Source organism: Doryrhamphus excisus, linkage group LG10 (genome assembly GCF_037039965.1).
Source record: "Doryrhamphus excisus strain RoL-2023G ecotype Guam linkage group LG10, RoL_Dexc_Guam_v1.1, whole genome shotgun sequence".
In the NCBI taxonomy this organism is placed as follows: domain Eukaryota; kingdom Metazoa; phylum Chordata; class Actinopteri; order Syngnathiformes; family Syngnathidae; genus Doryrhamphus; species Doryrhamphus excisus.
In genome coordinates this window covers 11,572,560-11,589,278 of record NC_136366.1, presented here as the reverse complement: position 1 = coordinate 11,589,278, position 16,719 = coordinate 11,572,560, and the positions used below count along the sequence as shown (strand labels likewise).

The 16,719-nt window shown below is 46.9% G+C and overlaps 1 protein-coding gene across 1 annotated transcript; it reads right to left on the bottom strand.

Annotated features, from left to right (window-relative positions):
• Nucleotides 1-184: 184 nt before the first annotated feature.
• Nucleotides 185-16,574, bottom strand: hip1ra (huntingtin interacting protein 1 related a). Its single transcript, XM_058063064.2, has 34 exons — nt 15,982-16,574; nt 15,257-15,345; nt 13,439-13,502; nt 13,216-13,358; nt 13,091-13,147; nt 12,019-12,099; nt 11,874-11,950; nt 11,735-11,796; nt 11,518-11,658; nt 11,388-11,445; nt 11,247-11,322; nt 10,148-10,273; nt 9,960-10,085; nt 9,683-9,866; nt 9,525-9,613; nt 9,321-9,437; nt 8,455-8,556; nt 7,230-7,412; nt 7,049-7,159; nt 6,135-6,329; nt 5,913-6,060; nt 3,398-3,484; nt 3,221-3,328; nt 3,004-3,140; nt 2,834-2,944; nt 2,692-2,750; nt 2,592-2,622; nt 2,453-2,515; nt 2,268-2,368; nt 2,081-2,186; nt 1,886-2,009; nt 1,752-1,813; nt 823-1,404; nt 185-755 (listed from the first exon to the last, which is right to left on the bottom strand). The coding sequence occupies exons 1-34, from the start codon at nt 16,031-16,033 to the stop codon at nt 720-722; spliced, it is 3,888 nt and encodes a 1,295-aa protein (XP_057919047.2). The 5' UTR covers nt 16,034-16,574; the 3' UTR covers nt 185-719.
• Between the last annotated feature and the right edge of the window lie 145 nt (nt 16,575-16,719).

The following is a 16,719-nucleotide window of genomic DNA, read 5'->3' as shown; positions in this document are numbered from 1 at the left end:
CATGTAGATGACTAAAAAACTATTGAAAGAAAATTCCTTAATAATATTGTCATTTGGAAATTAAACTATAGCCATAATACAAGAAAAAATATAAACCTTTCTGAAATAAATCCTTTATATTTTGTGAGAAAAATGTTGATCAAAGTTCTAACTTCATAAGAACACATTTGAGTTTTATGAAGTCACAGTTATAAAGTCAGTTACTTTTATGAGACCAAAGTCAAATGTTTGGAGACACCTTCCAATTCAACAGGAAGAGGAAGTGTGCCTTAACATTTGACTGATAATATATGTAGGAGGAAAAGCTGGAATTTAAGCATTCATTTGTAATATGACGTTTTATTTATGCCTTTTGTCATGGTGAAATCCTAACATGGTCACCTAATAAAGCATATTGTAGCATATTGTATCCATCTCTGCTTTTGCCATCAACATCAACCGTTTTGTACTGCTGTTTTATCCGATTTTAATCTTCCATGTTGCCCCCCAATTGCACAATTCCATAGTGTACAAAAATACAAAGTTAAATAGTGCAGAAATATGAAGCAAAGTGCTTTTATGTGATTGTGCTGTGCAGCTTCCACAACCAAACGCTAGATGACGACAGAGTCTCACGATAACGTTGCTTCTTTGTTTTGTGGAGTGGGAAGAAAATCAAGTGAGAATGAGTGAAGGATTCATAGAAATAAATCATGTTACTATGTTCCAACGGTGCGGCCTCAAGATTCCCCGTTCCCGGCTTCCCCTCGCTTGAACTGCAATGGAAGCAAAAACATGTAAACATTCGGGGTTGTGTTGGTTATTTATTGAAGGTGACCTTACCGCATTCTTAAACAGGTTTCCAGATTTGGAGAAGATGCTGGGCTTCCTAAAGTTCAAGTTGAGTTTTCCGGGTTCTGAGCTCTTTGACTCCGTGCTGGGCGTGGTGGCACGCGGCGGCTGGGGCGGCGGTGGCTGCGGGGAGAGGCTGGACACCAGTGAGGAAGGTTGAGAGGATGAGAAGGACGGAGGTGGGATGTAATTCTGGCTGGGATTTGGCGTGTAGGACTGTGGCGGCGTGTAGGGATGTGACGGCGTGTAGGGATGTGATGGCATGTAAGACTGAGGTGGCGTGTATGACTGAGGTGGCGTGTATGTCTGGGTGGTTGAGTATGTCTGCGGCGGGGGTAAAGATGGCACGGCAGCGGGTGCAAAGGGGTTGGTGGATGCAAAGGTCTGAGGGGCAGGCTGCGTGGGAGAGAATGCGCTGGGGTCCAGCAATGTGGGCGGAGGTGGCGGGGGGAAGCTGTCATCTCCATCCAGCCCGTTGTCCTCTGGGGCGCCCAAGTCATAGTGGCGCCTCCTGAGCTCACCCAGGCGGACACGCTCCTGCTCCAGCTGACTTTCCAGCTGCAGAACCTTCACCTGAAAGCAAACATCACTTCATTTCTTGTTGATTTCTTGAAAGAATGGCAAGTTTCCATAGGAAAACAATGTGAAGTGGATTAATCTGTTCCAGGGTCAAAATGTGGCCAACATAGGATCACTAATCAACACATCGTCGTTTCTTAATGCTTTTAATTTGATGGTGTTCCTGTTCGATTCATCATGAATAAGATCAATGAGATGGCTATGTTTTGCTAATGTGTTGGTGACAAGCTAGCGTGCTGCTAATGCTATTTCCAGCCATTCTGCTCTTCAGTCATGCCTAGCTACAGAGCTACAGAGCATGCGTGACCCTTTACCCGGCAGTCCAGGACTACCTAACTAACCTGAGCTTCCATTTCTTCTTTTTTCAGCTTGATCAGCGACATTCCAGAGAAGTCCATGGCTCCTTGGAAGGACATCCAGGTAAACATACGATACATACATCCATGTATTGGATAATGAGGCTGTTCCTGAATACCTTGGTCTGAGATTTGCCGCTGTCCGTGCTTGGTGGAGGTGACGACCACGGCGGCCATGTCGTTGACGTGGCGCGAGGCCTGTTGCAGCGTGGACAGCTTCCTGTTGCCGCGCTCCGCCTTCACCTGAAAGAGAAGAAGACGATCTTAGCGAGCCGCGCTTCCGTGTCCATGCTGAGTCTGTGCCGCGTTCGCACCTTGGAGGCCGCCACCAACTGAGCCGTGCTGGCGGCGATCTCGTGGGAACAAGCGATGAGCTCCTCGTACGTCCCCACGTCGCCCACCACCCGGTCGGCAGACTCCCTGAGGGCATGGTGGTTTTGACGTTAGAAGCGCGCGCTAGGTGAAATGTTAGTTAGCAATGAAAGACGCTAAGGGTCTCACAGCAGCTCAGTGGCGCCCCAGCCCACCGCCTTGGACGCCGAGATCAGGCCTTCAGTCCAGCGCGAGTTCTTGGCATAGAATTCCGTCACAGAAGCGGCTCCCTGTGTGTGTGTGGGGGGGGGGGTGTATTATGATATATTATGCTATGCTATGTTATGATACTGTATATTATGCTGTTAACCCACCCTCCCGCCTTCCACGATGTCTTTCTGTAGATCGGTGGCGGCGGTGACGAGCATGTGCACGGCCTGAGGACACGTAGGATTACCTGACATGCTCCAAAAAACTGCCAAGAGAAATCCTCCAAGTGTTTCTCAGCTATACCTTCATCAGATCGGAGCAGGATCCCAAGATGCTGCAAGGGAGTCGAAGGAGTGAATGTGAGGAACAAGGAAGCAAAATAAATGTGTTGATGTCTTCTCACCTCTGGTTGACCTCCAGCTTCAATCCGCTGGTGTCTCTCCTGGCCTGCGACAGGATCTCCTGAGAAACAGGAAGACATGACGGTCATCAGGAAAGAACGCTTTTTCAGCACGATGCCGTCCGCTGGGTGCCGTGTGTCTCACGTCCATACGAAGCACTGCCTCCTCGATGGCGGTGGACGTGGCCATCATCTCCTTGTCCACCAGGTCTCCCAACTCCTCCTTCAGGACATCCTGCCCCTTTGGACGCAGCTCCTGCACAGCAGCGCTCCTGCTCAAGATCTGTCCTCTTTCATGCATGTGCGTCCCCCTACCTGTCCCAGAGCCAGGATGCGCTGGACGGCGTAGCGTACGGCGGTGGGGTCGGCTTTCTGCAAGGTGGCCTGCAGCTTCAAATCCTTCAAGAACTGAAGGCATTGGTTGGCACAGTCCCGACAGCTGTCAGTCAAACCTGCGGGAGTACAACACACACCTCCCTGCGCTTGCTGACGCTGGCTCAACCGGGAGCGATGCGGCGGTTACGGAACTTACGGTCTGCCTGGTCGGTGGGAGCGGAGTGGGAGGTGGCGCCGCCGTTCACGATGGTGTCGGCCGCCAGGTGGGAGAACTGAGTGACGGCCCTCAGCAAAGCGCTGGCGTCTGGAAGAGGAACATCGTGAAGAAGTCGTGTGTTGATCAGCTGGTTTACCCGCACGCATGGACACGCACCATTCCTGTTTCCCAAATAGAGCACATGGCTCTGCTGCATTTTGTCCACTGAACCCAGCGTAATCTCAGCACGGTTCACCAAATAATCTGACAGACAGAAATACAAACAAATGAATCACATAGAAGCTCAATATATCAACCAGACATGCATAAATATTTAGTGTTTGCTAAATACAAGGACGAAGAGTCTTGAACCAGTCATGATGTGCTATATATATCACTATATTGACACTTACTATGGTACACATTATGGCATTGGATGCTCATATCACCTCGTACTTCTTTGGTGCAAGGTACATTATTAAAAAAAAAAAAACAACAACCTTAAACTGTATTACTGTTATTAACTGTATGGAAAAGCAGGAAGTGAACAAATGTAACAGTTACTGTGTCACGAGCGGGCTTCACCCCCTCGTGACAGCTCTCTTAGTTTCCTTCTTTCCTTCTGTTCCAGTTTCCATGCCCTTATTTTGGTATCCACTTCCTTTGTTGTTCTCTTCCGTTTTCCTTACCCCTGCTCTTTTCACACACCTGCTTCTAATTTCATTATCCCTATTTAGTTCAGGTGCGTGCTCTTTCTGTTGTGGTTTCATTGTGAATAGTCTTTGCTTTGTAGCGGTTGTTGTGTTTTCCTGCTGCTGCCATTCTTTGCATTAAACTACCTTTTATTTGCACTTTTGGTCCGGCTCTCTGCATCCTGGGGTCGTATCGCAACACCGCCAAGCGCAACCGTGACATATTGATTGTAAAAGTACCAGATGGAGGGGTAGGATTTAATAAGCTTTGCTTCTTCCTAATCCTTTTGGACATTTGGAACTGGGAACTGATTATGGGATGCACTCAATTGTAATTGTTTGCTAAATACAATGTTGAAGAGTCTTGAACCAGTCATGATGTGCTATATATATCACTATATTGACACTTACTATGGTACACATTATGGCATTGGATGGTCATATCACCTCGTACTTCGGTACGAGGTACATTATAAAAAAAAAAAAAGGGTGCACGGTAGCACCCCCACGACCCTCGTGAGGAAAAGCGGCAGAAAATGAATGAATAAAAATAAAAAAAAAATTAAAAAAAAACCTTAAACTGTATTATGGAAAGCAGGAAGTGAACAAATGTACAGTTACTGATTGTAAAAGTACCAGATGGAGGGGTAGGATTTAATAAGCTTTGCTTCTTCCTACTCCTTTTGGACATGTGGAACTGGGAACTGATTATGGGATGCACTCAATTGTAATCTGATGCATTTTCAAATGAAATATCACCTTCAAGACAGGATTGTCTTGAGGCACAAATCTGGGGATGGATACAGAAAAATTTCTGCTGCTTTGAAGGTCCCAATGAGCACAGTGGCCTCCATTATTCATAAATGGAAGACGTTTGGAACCACCAGGACTCTTCCTAGAGCTGGCTGGCCTTCTAAACTGAGCGATCGGGGAAGAAGGGCCTTAGTCAGGGAGGTGACCAAGGCCCCGATGGTCACTCTGTCAGAGCTCCAGCGTTCCTCTGTGGAGAGAGGAGAGCCTTCCAGAAGGACAACCATCTCTGCAGCAATCCACCAATCAGGCCTGTATGGTAGAGTGGCCAGACGAAAGCCACTCCTTAGTAAAAGGAACATGGCAGCCCGTCTGGAATTTGCCAAAAAGCACCTGAATGACTCTCAGACCATGAGAAACAAAATTCTCTGGTCTGATGAGACAAAGATTGAACTCTTTGGTGTGAATGCCAGGCGCCATGTTTGGAGGAAACCAGACACTGCTCATCACCAGGCCAATACCATCCCTACAGTGAAGCATGGTGGTGGCAGCATCATGCTGTGGGGATGTTTTTCAGCAGCAGGAACTGGCAGACTAGTCAGGATAGAAGGAAAATGAATGCAGCAATATATAGAGATATCCTGGATGAAAATATTGCTGCATTCATTTTTCCTTCTATCCTGACTAGTCGAATAATGGAGGCCACTGTGCTCATTGGGACCTTCAAAGCAGCAGAAATTTTTCTGTATCCTTCCCCAGATTTGTGCCTCAAGACAATCCTGTCTCGCAGGTCTACAGACAGTTCTTTTGACTTCATGCTTGGTGTTTGTGCTCTGACATGCACAGTCAACTGTGGGACCTTATATACGTAGACAGTTATTATATTTCCAAATCATGTCCAATCAACTGAATTTACTGCAGGTGGACTCCAATTAAGCTGTAGAAAGATCTCAAGGATGATCAGTGGAAAAAAGATGCACCTGAGCTCAATTTTGAGCTTCATGGCAAAGGCTGGGAATACTTATGTAAATGTGATTTCTTAGTTTTCTATTTTTAATAAATTCAAAAAAAGTAAAAAAAAAACTTTTTCACATTGTCATAATGGAGTATTTTGTATTGAGTTTTGAGGTAAGAGATTAAATTAATACAATTTGGAATGAGGCTGTAACATGACAAAATGTGGAAAAAGTGAAGCGCTGTGAATACTTTCCGGATGCACTGTATGTACGTATACACTGAGGTGGGCGTACCTGGCGAGCTGATGCAACGAACATGGATGGGGTCGTCCAGCTTGGCCACAGCGTCCAGGATGATACCTTCCGCCTCCACCACGGCGCACTGCAGCAGACAGAACTGCTCCTCTTGCAGTTTGTGAGACAGTTCGCCTTCCCGACAGGCCTGTTTTACACACACGCGCGCACACGTCAGTCGTCATACGGCGTGACGCAGCCTCCGAGAGGTCGATGCTCCACCTGTTGCTGCAGCCGAGCGTGCAGGTTTCCCAGCTCCATGCTGCTGCGCTGCCTCTCCTGTTCCAGGGAACTCTGCTGGAGCTGCGCCTGCTGCCGGAGGCTGTTGAGCTCCGCCTCCTGTTCACGGACCGACCGCATCAGGGAGTCCCTCTCCGCCTGCAGGCCCGCCAACGAGGTGCTCAGTTGGGTGCCGCTCTGGAAGACGACAACACACATTAGACATTCTAATACAACTCAATACAACTGAAAAAGGAGTCATTGTAAAAATATTACAGCTGCACGGCGCCAAGTGGTTAGCGCGCAGACCTCACAGCTAAAAGACCCGAGTTCGATTCCACCCCCGGCCATCTCTGTGTGGAGTTTGCATGTTCTCCCCGTGCATGCGTGGGTTTTTGTACTCCGGTTTCCTCCCACATTCCAAAAACATGCTAGGTTAATTGGCGACTCCAAATTGTCCATAGGTATGAATGTGAGTGTGAATGGTTGTTTGTCTATATGTGCCCTGTGATTGGCTGGCCACCAGTCCAGGGTGTACCCCGCCTCTCGCCCGAAGACAGCTGGGAGAGGCTCCAGCCCCCCCCCGCGACCCTTGTGAGGATAAGCGGTAGAAAATGAATCAATGTAAAAATATTACAAGACAAAAGTTGGAATCCATTCATTAATTCATAGGCTGGTCACCAGCCAATCACAGGGCACATATAGACAAACAACCATTCACACTCACATTCATACCTATGGACAATTTGGAGTGGCCAATTAGCCTAGCATGTTTTTGGAATGTGGGAGGAAACCGGAGTACCCGGAGAAAACCCACGCACGCACGGGGAAAACATGCAAACTTGGAAGTTGGAATCCAATGACAAAAATAATAATAATTTCAGGAGAATAATGTGAATAATATAATATACTAATACCAGTTCTTTGCTTTGCAGGATGCCGTTCACGCGGCTCAGCTCGGCTCGGGTCGTATCCAACTCGTGACGCAGCCTGTCGATCTCTGCCTTCTGCTGGGCGTTGATGTTGAGCTGCGGACGGCAAGTCAAGTTGAGCATGTGAAGCACCTGATCTTTGCAGGACGCTAGCAACAGTCCTCACCTGCTGCTGCAGCTGAGCTCTGAGGGACTCCAGCTCCCGGTTGAGGCGGTCCCGGTCCAGGTCGGCGGCGTTCTGCCGCTGCGTCAGCGCCGACAGCTCGGCATCTCGGTCTCTGGATGAGCGGAGCAGCGTGTCGCGTTCCGCCTGCAGCGCCAGGAGGCTGCTGCTGGCTTGGGACCCCTCCTGTAGGACGTAGGAACAGCCTGAACTTGAAATGCGTGGCATCTGATTTTTAAAGAATAATGTAGGATTCATACAGTATGGATCTATCGTGAAGACATGGAAGCGTAGAATGGTGTGGTTGGTAGACGCTATATAGAATGGTTGCTATTTGAATAGCATCATACATCATTTTTTCAGCCACGGCACATTTTTTTTTACATTGAAAAACATCACAAAGTCTATAGGAGGAACGAGCTAGGTGTTGCCACACGGACCGATATTACATTGCTCTGCCAGTCTTTACACCACGGACACTCGACAGTAGCCATGTTTACATGAGGAGCTTTTCTCTTTCCGAGAACCCACGCATGCACGGGGAGAACATGCAAACTCCACACAGAGATGGCCGAGGGTGAAGGGTGGAATTGAACCCTGGTCTCCTAGCTGTGAGGTCTGTGCGCTAACCACTCGAACGCCGTGCCGCCCCGGATCAAATTCAATCTTGCTAATATTTTATAATTCAACTCGGTACATGTTTTATATAGATATATATTTTCTTTTGACTTATGGACTTGTAAATGGCGTATAGAGGGGTTTAGATTCTGTTCCACAGATGGCGCTAATGCACACGAAAGCTGCTTGCCAACCGCCAATAAACAGCAGAAGAAGAAAAAGGCAACCCTGACAAAGATACCTCAGCCGGATTGGGGAAAGGAATATTCCACTCCTGTTAATCAGATTATATATTCATTCGGATTGGCACTATTCTTTCGGAATGAGGCGTTTACAAAGGTTAAATTCTTTCCGTTTGAGCAAATAAACCAAATGCAATTGGAATATTTGAGTCCACGTATATGTGGATATTGACATAATATTTGCAAATGATGATTAATGACTGTTAATTATAAAAAGTGATATTGGATAATAAATCACTGTCTTACAGTATGTGCCATATATGGGTATGAAATGATCTACCACAAAGAGGTTTCCAACCCCTGGCATCATCGCAGCTCCGGCATGCTAGTTATCGTGAACGTGTGAGCATCGCTGATGTTTGACTGACCATCTCTTTGTTCTCCAGGGAGCTGCGAAGATGTGCCATTTGTGCTCTTTGCTCCAGGAGCTCCTTGTTCAGGCGGTCCAGCTCGTTCTGCTGCTGAGCGGTCTGACAGAAAGCAAAACGAACACACTTAAACTGATCTTCTTTGATCTTTGAAGTGATTAGCCACGGCAATAAGGTATCGAAAGCCAGTACATGAACGTCAAGAAAATGATGAATGTAGTGGGTGGAATAGCTTCTATGCTAATAAGAATGATCACATACTACAGTATTAATTGGCCCTGTACCCTAGAAACCGCCCATGAATGATACGGGAAAAGGCCGAAATGATACTGTGTCAAAGCCCAGGACAGTGATACTGATAAAATATAGAGTTTAACCATGTCCAGTATCAGCCCCTGTAGCTGTCCACTCAGAGCGCGCTGCTCTGGTATCGTGCCCGTGAAACAACCAATCAGAGAACAGCACACGAGCGTGAACACACAGCGTTTGTTTTGCTGCCCAAACTTGATTAATGGAACTTTAATTGTCAGACATTGATAAGATAAGACTGTTGATAAAATATTATTGTTGAAATATTTTTGCAATTATTGTGTTTACACTGTTTAGATATAATACATGAAATAAACTGAACATTTTCAGGAAACAAAATGGTCTTTTAATTTAATCTATTTAATCATTTTCAGGAAACAAAATGGTCTTTTAATTTAATCTATTTAATCAAAAGACCATTTTGTTTCCAGAAAATTTTCAGTTGACACTTGGGGGCATGATACCTGGCCTGATACCAGACAAACCATGTGATAACCTATAAGTACGGCCATCTGTGCATTGCGGGGAAGAAGTTAGCAAAGCGGAAGATTCCTCACCGAGTTCATTTTCTCCTGACGCAGACTTTGCAGCTCGCTTTCCAGGTTCTGCTTGGCCCGCCACAAGCTGTCCTGGTCCTGTTTGGTGTGGGCCAGCTGCTTCACCGTGTCTGCGTTCTACACACACACACACACACACACACACAAATCCATGGATGTTTCATTGTGTTTTTCCGCATTGAAGCTAAGCGAGAGAAAAGGCACCTTCTTCATGAGGTCGGCGTGGCTGGTCACCAGCTCGGCGTGTTTCTCCTTCAGCTGAGTGAATCGATGCTCGGCCGCCTGCGCTCGACCTGCCCCCCAGTTAGTAGGACCCCGCGTCAGCCTCTCTCCAACGAAAACAGACAACCTGCTGCACTTACTGTCCGCCTCCTTGAATCCCAGCTGAGCACCAACGTTCGCCACGTTGGCGCTCCGCAACGCCTCCACTTCCATACGCAGGTGCTCGTTCTCCACTTGGGCCATCTGCTTGTGGGTGCGCTGCTCCTCCACCTCCGCCTCCAGGTGATTCACTTGGCCCCGCAGCTCGGTGACACACCTCTGAGCCTGCAGACGCAATGTGTTATCTACTGCGGCGTACACCAGGGCTCTGGTTTAAATCCACTCTTTTTTTTTTTTTTTTAAACAATCCTGGCTTACCTCAGATTTAATGAGCTCAAGTTCTGGTTTGAGGACGTCAAGTTCTCTCTTGAGAATCTGGTTCTCTGTCCCCTGCTGCTCCCACTGGTCCACATCGGGCAGCGCCATCTGGCTGTGCAGGGAGTGCTGCCAGGAGAAGAAGACGGTCGAAGCTCACAAAAGACAAGAACTCTGACAAACAAGCGCACCATTTGCGAGTCCTTCAACTCTGCTGACGGCTCCTCTTCGTCTTCAAAACGATCCTCGTTGGACATCACCACCACCGGCTTCTTGTACTCGGCCAAGGCGGCGGCACGGAGAAAGTTTGGAGGAGCCTTTGTCAGGGGAAAAAAAAGCGAAAGAGCGAGGGGTGCTTGTCATTCCATGATAAACAGATTCGATCAAATTCTCTTCATGAAAAAATGTATTTCATTAATTAATTGCTTTCCTGCTGTTTGCTGTCTAAAGAAGCACAACATGATGTCAGTTGTGCCGTGTCACAAACCCTCCCAGCATTACTCGGCTCAGCACAGCGTTGGCATGGAAACAGGAGTTCAGAACATTCAGGGACAGACACCCACATCCCATTAAAAATATTCATTCATTCATTCATTTTCTACCGCTTATTCCTCACGAGGGTCGCGGGTGGGTGCTGGGGCCTATCCCACCTGTCTTGGGGCGAGAGGCGGGGTCCCCCCGCGACCCTCGTGAGGATAAACGCTAGGTTAATTGGTGACTCCAAATTGTCCATAGGTATGAATGTGAGTGTGAATTGTTGTTTGTCTATATGTGCCCTGTGATTGGCTGGCGACCAGTCCAGGGTGTACCCCGCTTCTCTCGCCCGAAGACAGCTGGGATAGGCTCCCCGGGTCCCCCCGCGACCCTCGTGAGGATAAACGGTAGAAAATGAATGAATGAGTTCTCCTCCTATTTTGTGTGGAAGTGGTAACTTTTTGGCTTCTTATTTTGTCTTTCCCCACCCTCGGCCATCTCTGTGTGGAGTTTGCATGTTCTCCCCGTGCATTCGTAGGTTTTCTCTGGGTACTCAGGTTTCCTCCCACATTCCAAAAACATGCTAGGTTAATTGGCCACTCCAAATTGTCCATAGGTATGAATGTGAGTGTGAATGGTTGTTTGTCTATATGTGCCCTGTGATTGGCTGGCCACCAGTCCAGGGTGTACCCCGCCTCTCGCCCAAAGACAGCTGGGATAGGTTCCAGCACGCCTGCGACCCTTGTGAGGATAAGCGGTAGAAAATGAATGAATGAAGTTGAGTTAGGTCAAACCATGTGGAACCGTGTTACTCACATCTGGGAGATCTGGGATCTGGATTATTCTTTTAAAGAACTCCATCTCTCTGGCTCTGTTGAAGAACTCTTTGAGGCTGGAGAGGAAAGGAAAACATGAGCACGTACATCACAGTATGTTGAAAAAAAAATCAGCTTTTACCTGTTAAACAGTTCCCGGAATCTCTCTCTGTGTCCGAGGAGGACATCCGCCGCAATGCCTGCGAGTCAGAGAAGATGCCCGTGTATATATTTTGTGTTTGGGTGTTTGGGCGTGTTTCTGCGTCACTCACGGCTGTGCAGCTTGAAGAGCAAGCGCACGCAGAAGTGGTACAGGAAGCTGCAGTCCGGGACAAGCGGGATGAGAGGCAGCAGTCGACACTGACCGGCCGGCGTGTTGGGTTTGGCTCCGTTGGTATCCAGCTGACGGAAAACTTTGGAGGAGAACCGAGACTTGATTAAAAGTGTTGGAAAAGTAGCTTTGATGGAAACGACGACAATGAGTTCAACCTGTGTCGGCCATCTTGAGTGCAGCTTCAAAGTAATCCAACAGCTCCTGCGTCATGTCCAGCCTGCATGGCACATCATAACTCAGCTCCAATGCAAGAACACTCACTTGAGTCTTACACATACACAGAATAGGATTTACACTTTGTTCATGTCACTTCCTGCTTCTCTCTCCAGCGTCTCGTCCGAGGCCTCCAGGTTGCCAGGAATCACCTTGTGCTGCAGATAGAGAAGTCATGAGGGGAGTCACTAGCGCTGCAAAGCTCAAGGGAGGAGTGTTGTCTTGCCTTGGCGTGAAACTCCATCTTGAGGCACAGGAACTTGGCGGACAAGGCCACGATGTGGCCATAGCGATCGTGCAGGTTGCCCTGCAGGAAATCATTCATAAAACAAAAGACGTTTTATGTGTACTTCAAACTGCATGGAAAATTTTGTCTTATTAATCAATAAAAAATAAATAAAACTGTTATTACTCTTATTTTATTACCCTTTTCCCACATTTCTATTGTATTCTGCACTCTACGGGGTCATATTCTTGTCATTTTTTTAAATAAATTTCACAGTTTAATTGCTTCCAGACCTGACCATCCACCTTCCATATACGCTGTCTAACATGAGCCCTCTAGACATGAAATAACACCCCTACAGTCACCTTTAGACTCCTATTACCCAATATAGTACATACAATAAAAAAAACCTGTTTACAACCTTCTAAATCCACTTTTTAACATTATTAGAGCCTTCTAGACACCTTTAGACTCCTATTACCCGATATAGTAGATAAAATAAGAAAGAAAACCTGTTTACAACCTTCTAAATCCACTTTTTAACATTAGAGCCTTCTGGACATTAAATAACACCCCTACAGTCACCTTTAGACTCCTATTACCCAATATAGTAGAAAAATAACCTGTTTACAACCTGAGTCTGAGTACACTTTTTAAGACAATTAGAGCCCTCTAGACATGACGTAGCACCCCTATAGTCACACACTTGGATGAAAATAAAGCCTTACTCGCAGTAATAGTAGTGCTTCAATTGCAACAATACAAGGATATAAAGGAAGGTGCGTCTTGTTTGCTGTGTTCCCGTGTTTTTCTGCTCAACTTCCTGTTCCTGCCGACTCTCCCTGTCCACTCTGCAAAAGTTTCCGCTAAATCTCCATGGTGAGCTTGAAAGTTCTTTTTTTAAAGGTTGAAATGATAGTGTTGCATGAATTCTGCCTAGCGACACATGCTAAGTGAGTGACGTGATGAGGAATGATATTGTTTTTCCCCAAAGGAAGAAGATGCAAAGCACTGTCCTCGCTTGTGTGTGAGAAGAACGTACACAGGAAGAAGGTTTGGTCATGATACTCACCCACAGCGCCCCCATATCCTTGACGTTGCGGCAGTGTCTGTGTGAGTCTCGGACTGACTGCGGTGGACACAGCAAAGTTTAGGGAGGACAACACCGGAGTGGGAACATTGCGTGGGGACGCTTACGTTGCGATGGCCATCCCTGAGGACCTTGTGCAGCACGTAGCAGAACTTCCAGCTGACAATGGCGTTGCTGGACAGAGGCAGGTTGAGGGTGTATGACCAGAAGGTGGCGGCCCCGCCCTCCTTGTGCGTCCCTAGGAGGATGTCTTTATCACGGCTGTCAAGGATACTTGACAGCACGGTGCCACGGTGCCGCCTCTCACACCCCAGAAAAGGAAAAGGATACTGCGCACGTATTTGGACTTGGGGGGCATTTCAGCTGAGGTGAGAGACTTGCTGATGTTCTGCAGCTGGAAAAAACAAAGTCAAATGACCATGATGAGTGCATACTGCACCATCTCCTACACTCCTATTCCAGCTGTCTTCGGGCGAGAGGCGGGGTACACCCTGGACTGGTGGCCAGCCAATCACAGGGCACATATAGACAAACAACCATTCAGACTCACATTCATACCTATGGACAATTTGGAGTCGCCAATTAACCTAGCATGTTTTTGGAATGTGGGAGGAAACCGGAGTACCCGGAGAAAACCCACGCATGCACGGGGAGAACATGCAAACTCCATACAGAGATGGCCGAAGGTGGAATTGAACTCGGGTCTCCTCGCTGTGAGGCCTGCGCGTGAACCACTCGAGCAGCCCTGAATTTGACCAGTCTATCAGTCTATGATGTGGCCATACATTCATCCATCCATTTTCTATGCCGCTTATCCTCACTAGCGTGGTGGGGGTGTGCTGGAGCCTATCCCAGCTGACTGGTGGCCAGCCAATCACAGGGCACATATAGACAAACAACCATCCACACTCACATATATGGACAATTTGGAGTCGCCAATTAACCTAGCGTGTTTTTGGAATGAGGGAGGAAACCGGTGAAGAATCGAACCCAGGTCTTTTGTGTGGCCAACATGCTAACCACTGTACCACCGTGCGGCCCATACATTTATATTTAAGTGAATTTAAGCCCAAAAAGTGCTGTTTCATCAATTAATTGGCTGTATATGTCAGTGATGTCACCAAACATGACATCCATCCATTTTCTATGCCACTAGGGTCGCTGGTATGCTGGAGCCTATCCCAGTTTAGGTGCTAGAACAGGGGTGGGCAAACTTTTTGACTCGCGGGCCGCATTGATTTAACAAAATTGATGGGGGGTGGGGCATACTATACATTTTACACGTAACAGTCCACCTGGAATTATGATCATGATCCCAGGTTGCATATTATTAATAATAATAATACACTTTATTTGTATAGCACTTTTCAAAATACTCAAAGACGCTTTACAGAAAAATGGACTTGAATAAAAGCAAGTAAACAGAGTAAAAGATACATTAAAATACAACATTCATTCGTTTATACGCAGTTAAAACATGGGTAAAAGCGGGGCACAGCAGTCAAGTATAAAAGTTCATTCATTCATTCATTTTCTACCGCTTTTCCTCACGAGGGTCGCGGCGGTGCTGGAGCCTATCCCAGCTGTCTTCGGGCGAGAGGCAGGGTACACCCTGGACTGGTCGCCAGCCAATCACAGGGCACATATAGACAAACAACCATTCACACTCACATTCATACCTATGGACAATTTGAAGTCGCCAATTAACCTAGCATGTTTTTGGAATGTGGGAGGAAACCGGAGTACCCATAGAAAACCCACGCATGCACGGGGAGAATATGCAAACTCCACACAGAGATGGCCGAGGGTGGAATTGAACCCTGGTCTCCTAGCTGTGAGGTCTGCGCGCTAACCACACGACCCTGTGCCGCCAGTATAAAAAGTTAGACATTAAAAACAGATTTAAAGAGGTGGGTTTTTAGTTGTTTTTTGAAACTGGGAAGGTCAGGGCAAACACGCAGCGAATGGGGCAAAGAGTTCCAGTAGGGTGGGGGCAGCAATGGAGAAGGCCCTGTCACCCCATTAAGTTTAAATGAAATACTTTGGAAAGAACGGGCGGGCCGTATTCTAACACTTGGCGGGCCGGATGTGGCCCCGGGCCGTAGTTTGCCCACCCCTGTGCTAGAATAAGAAAATAAAACTGCTTACCTGTTGTTTCCCAAACTGCTCCTTCTCAGCCGCTAAAGCTTTTTCCGTCTTGTTCTCGGTCTTATTCTTGGTTTTACTCATCTTGCTGCCTGAAATGAGTTGCACACACACAGACACACACAGACACACACACTCACTGGTCCTACACGTAAGAAGCCCTTTTTTCCAGTCAAGTCATGCGGCCTTCAGAGCATAAAAATTCACAATCCTCAGCTTTGAAACATATTGAGCATATTGAACATATTCAGCCTTCACAATCAAGCGCAACAGAAGAAATGAATGAAAAAAGCCAAGAAAGGCTTGAAGATGGCGAATGTGAAGGCAGTCAAACTGGTACGACTGAACAAGGAAACACAACCCAAGCCTGCAAGACTGGTTTGACACCTCACACACATTTATTCTGCTCTTTGAAAATACAATCTCTGCAGCCGGCTCCCATGATATTATGCTAAATGTTCTGCTGGCGGTCCAAATGTATTTGTGGGGCTACGGGAAACACAGAGGTGCTTTAAAGGTGCTCCACACTTGCTTGAGTAAAGAGGATGTTAAAATGTGATGATTACACCCAAAATGGTAGCTCAGCCAGTGTCAGGACCCCCACAACCCCCACCCCGCTCTCCCTCTCCCCTGCTTCAAACCTTGGGTGGGGTTTTCCCCGCCCTGAAGCTGGGATACAGCCAAACTACACATACAGTAGGAGGAAGATTTTGCACATGAAAACACACCTGTGGAGATGTTCTCAGGTTGTGGTGATGGCAGGGGTGCGGCATCTGGCATTTCTGGCAGTCTGGGATCCTGATCCCCTGGTGCTCCAAAATGGGGGCCGGGTCCGAATGGGGCATGCCCCACTGGGGCTCGTCAGACAACTGCTGGAGTAAAAAGTCAGACAAAAATTCTCCACGCTGAAAAAAATGTACATTACTATTATACTGGGTATTATTGATTGGGATATCAAGCTAACTTGCGCAGCTAAAGCTCACATAGTCTAATGTAGCTACCAACACACAAAGTACCAAACACTGTACGCATAGGTTCATTATGAAATTCTTTTATTGCTACAAAGCTGAAAAGGAGTTGCTTGAATTGACCTCCGCCGCTAGCTAAAACAAAGCAGTGGCCAGTTAGCTTAGCTTAGTGTGTTAAAAGCCCAGTGCCACTATTGCTAACTTTTCAGTAAGAAAAGTAGCCATTGGGTGTCCAGAAGTCGGCAGATGATGCAATCGTCTAATTAGCATAATTGTGCACATGATGTACATTTAAAAGACGCTGGCGCCAATGGGTTATCTTAGCCTAGCTTAACTTACTTTAGCATGTTAAAAGTCTAGTGAAGTTTTTTTGGGGGGGGGTGTAAACAAATGTGCTACTGCTAGTAGGCTAACTAATGCCTGGATTCTCATTACTGACACAGTTGCAATTATCATTTTTTTTTCTAATTGAGAATCTCTTTCCTAAAGAGAAACAAA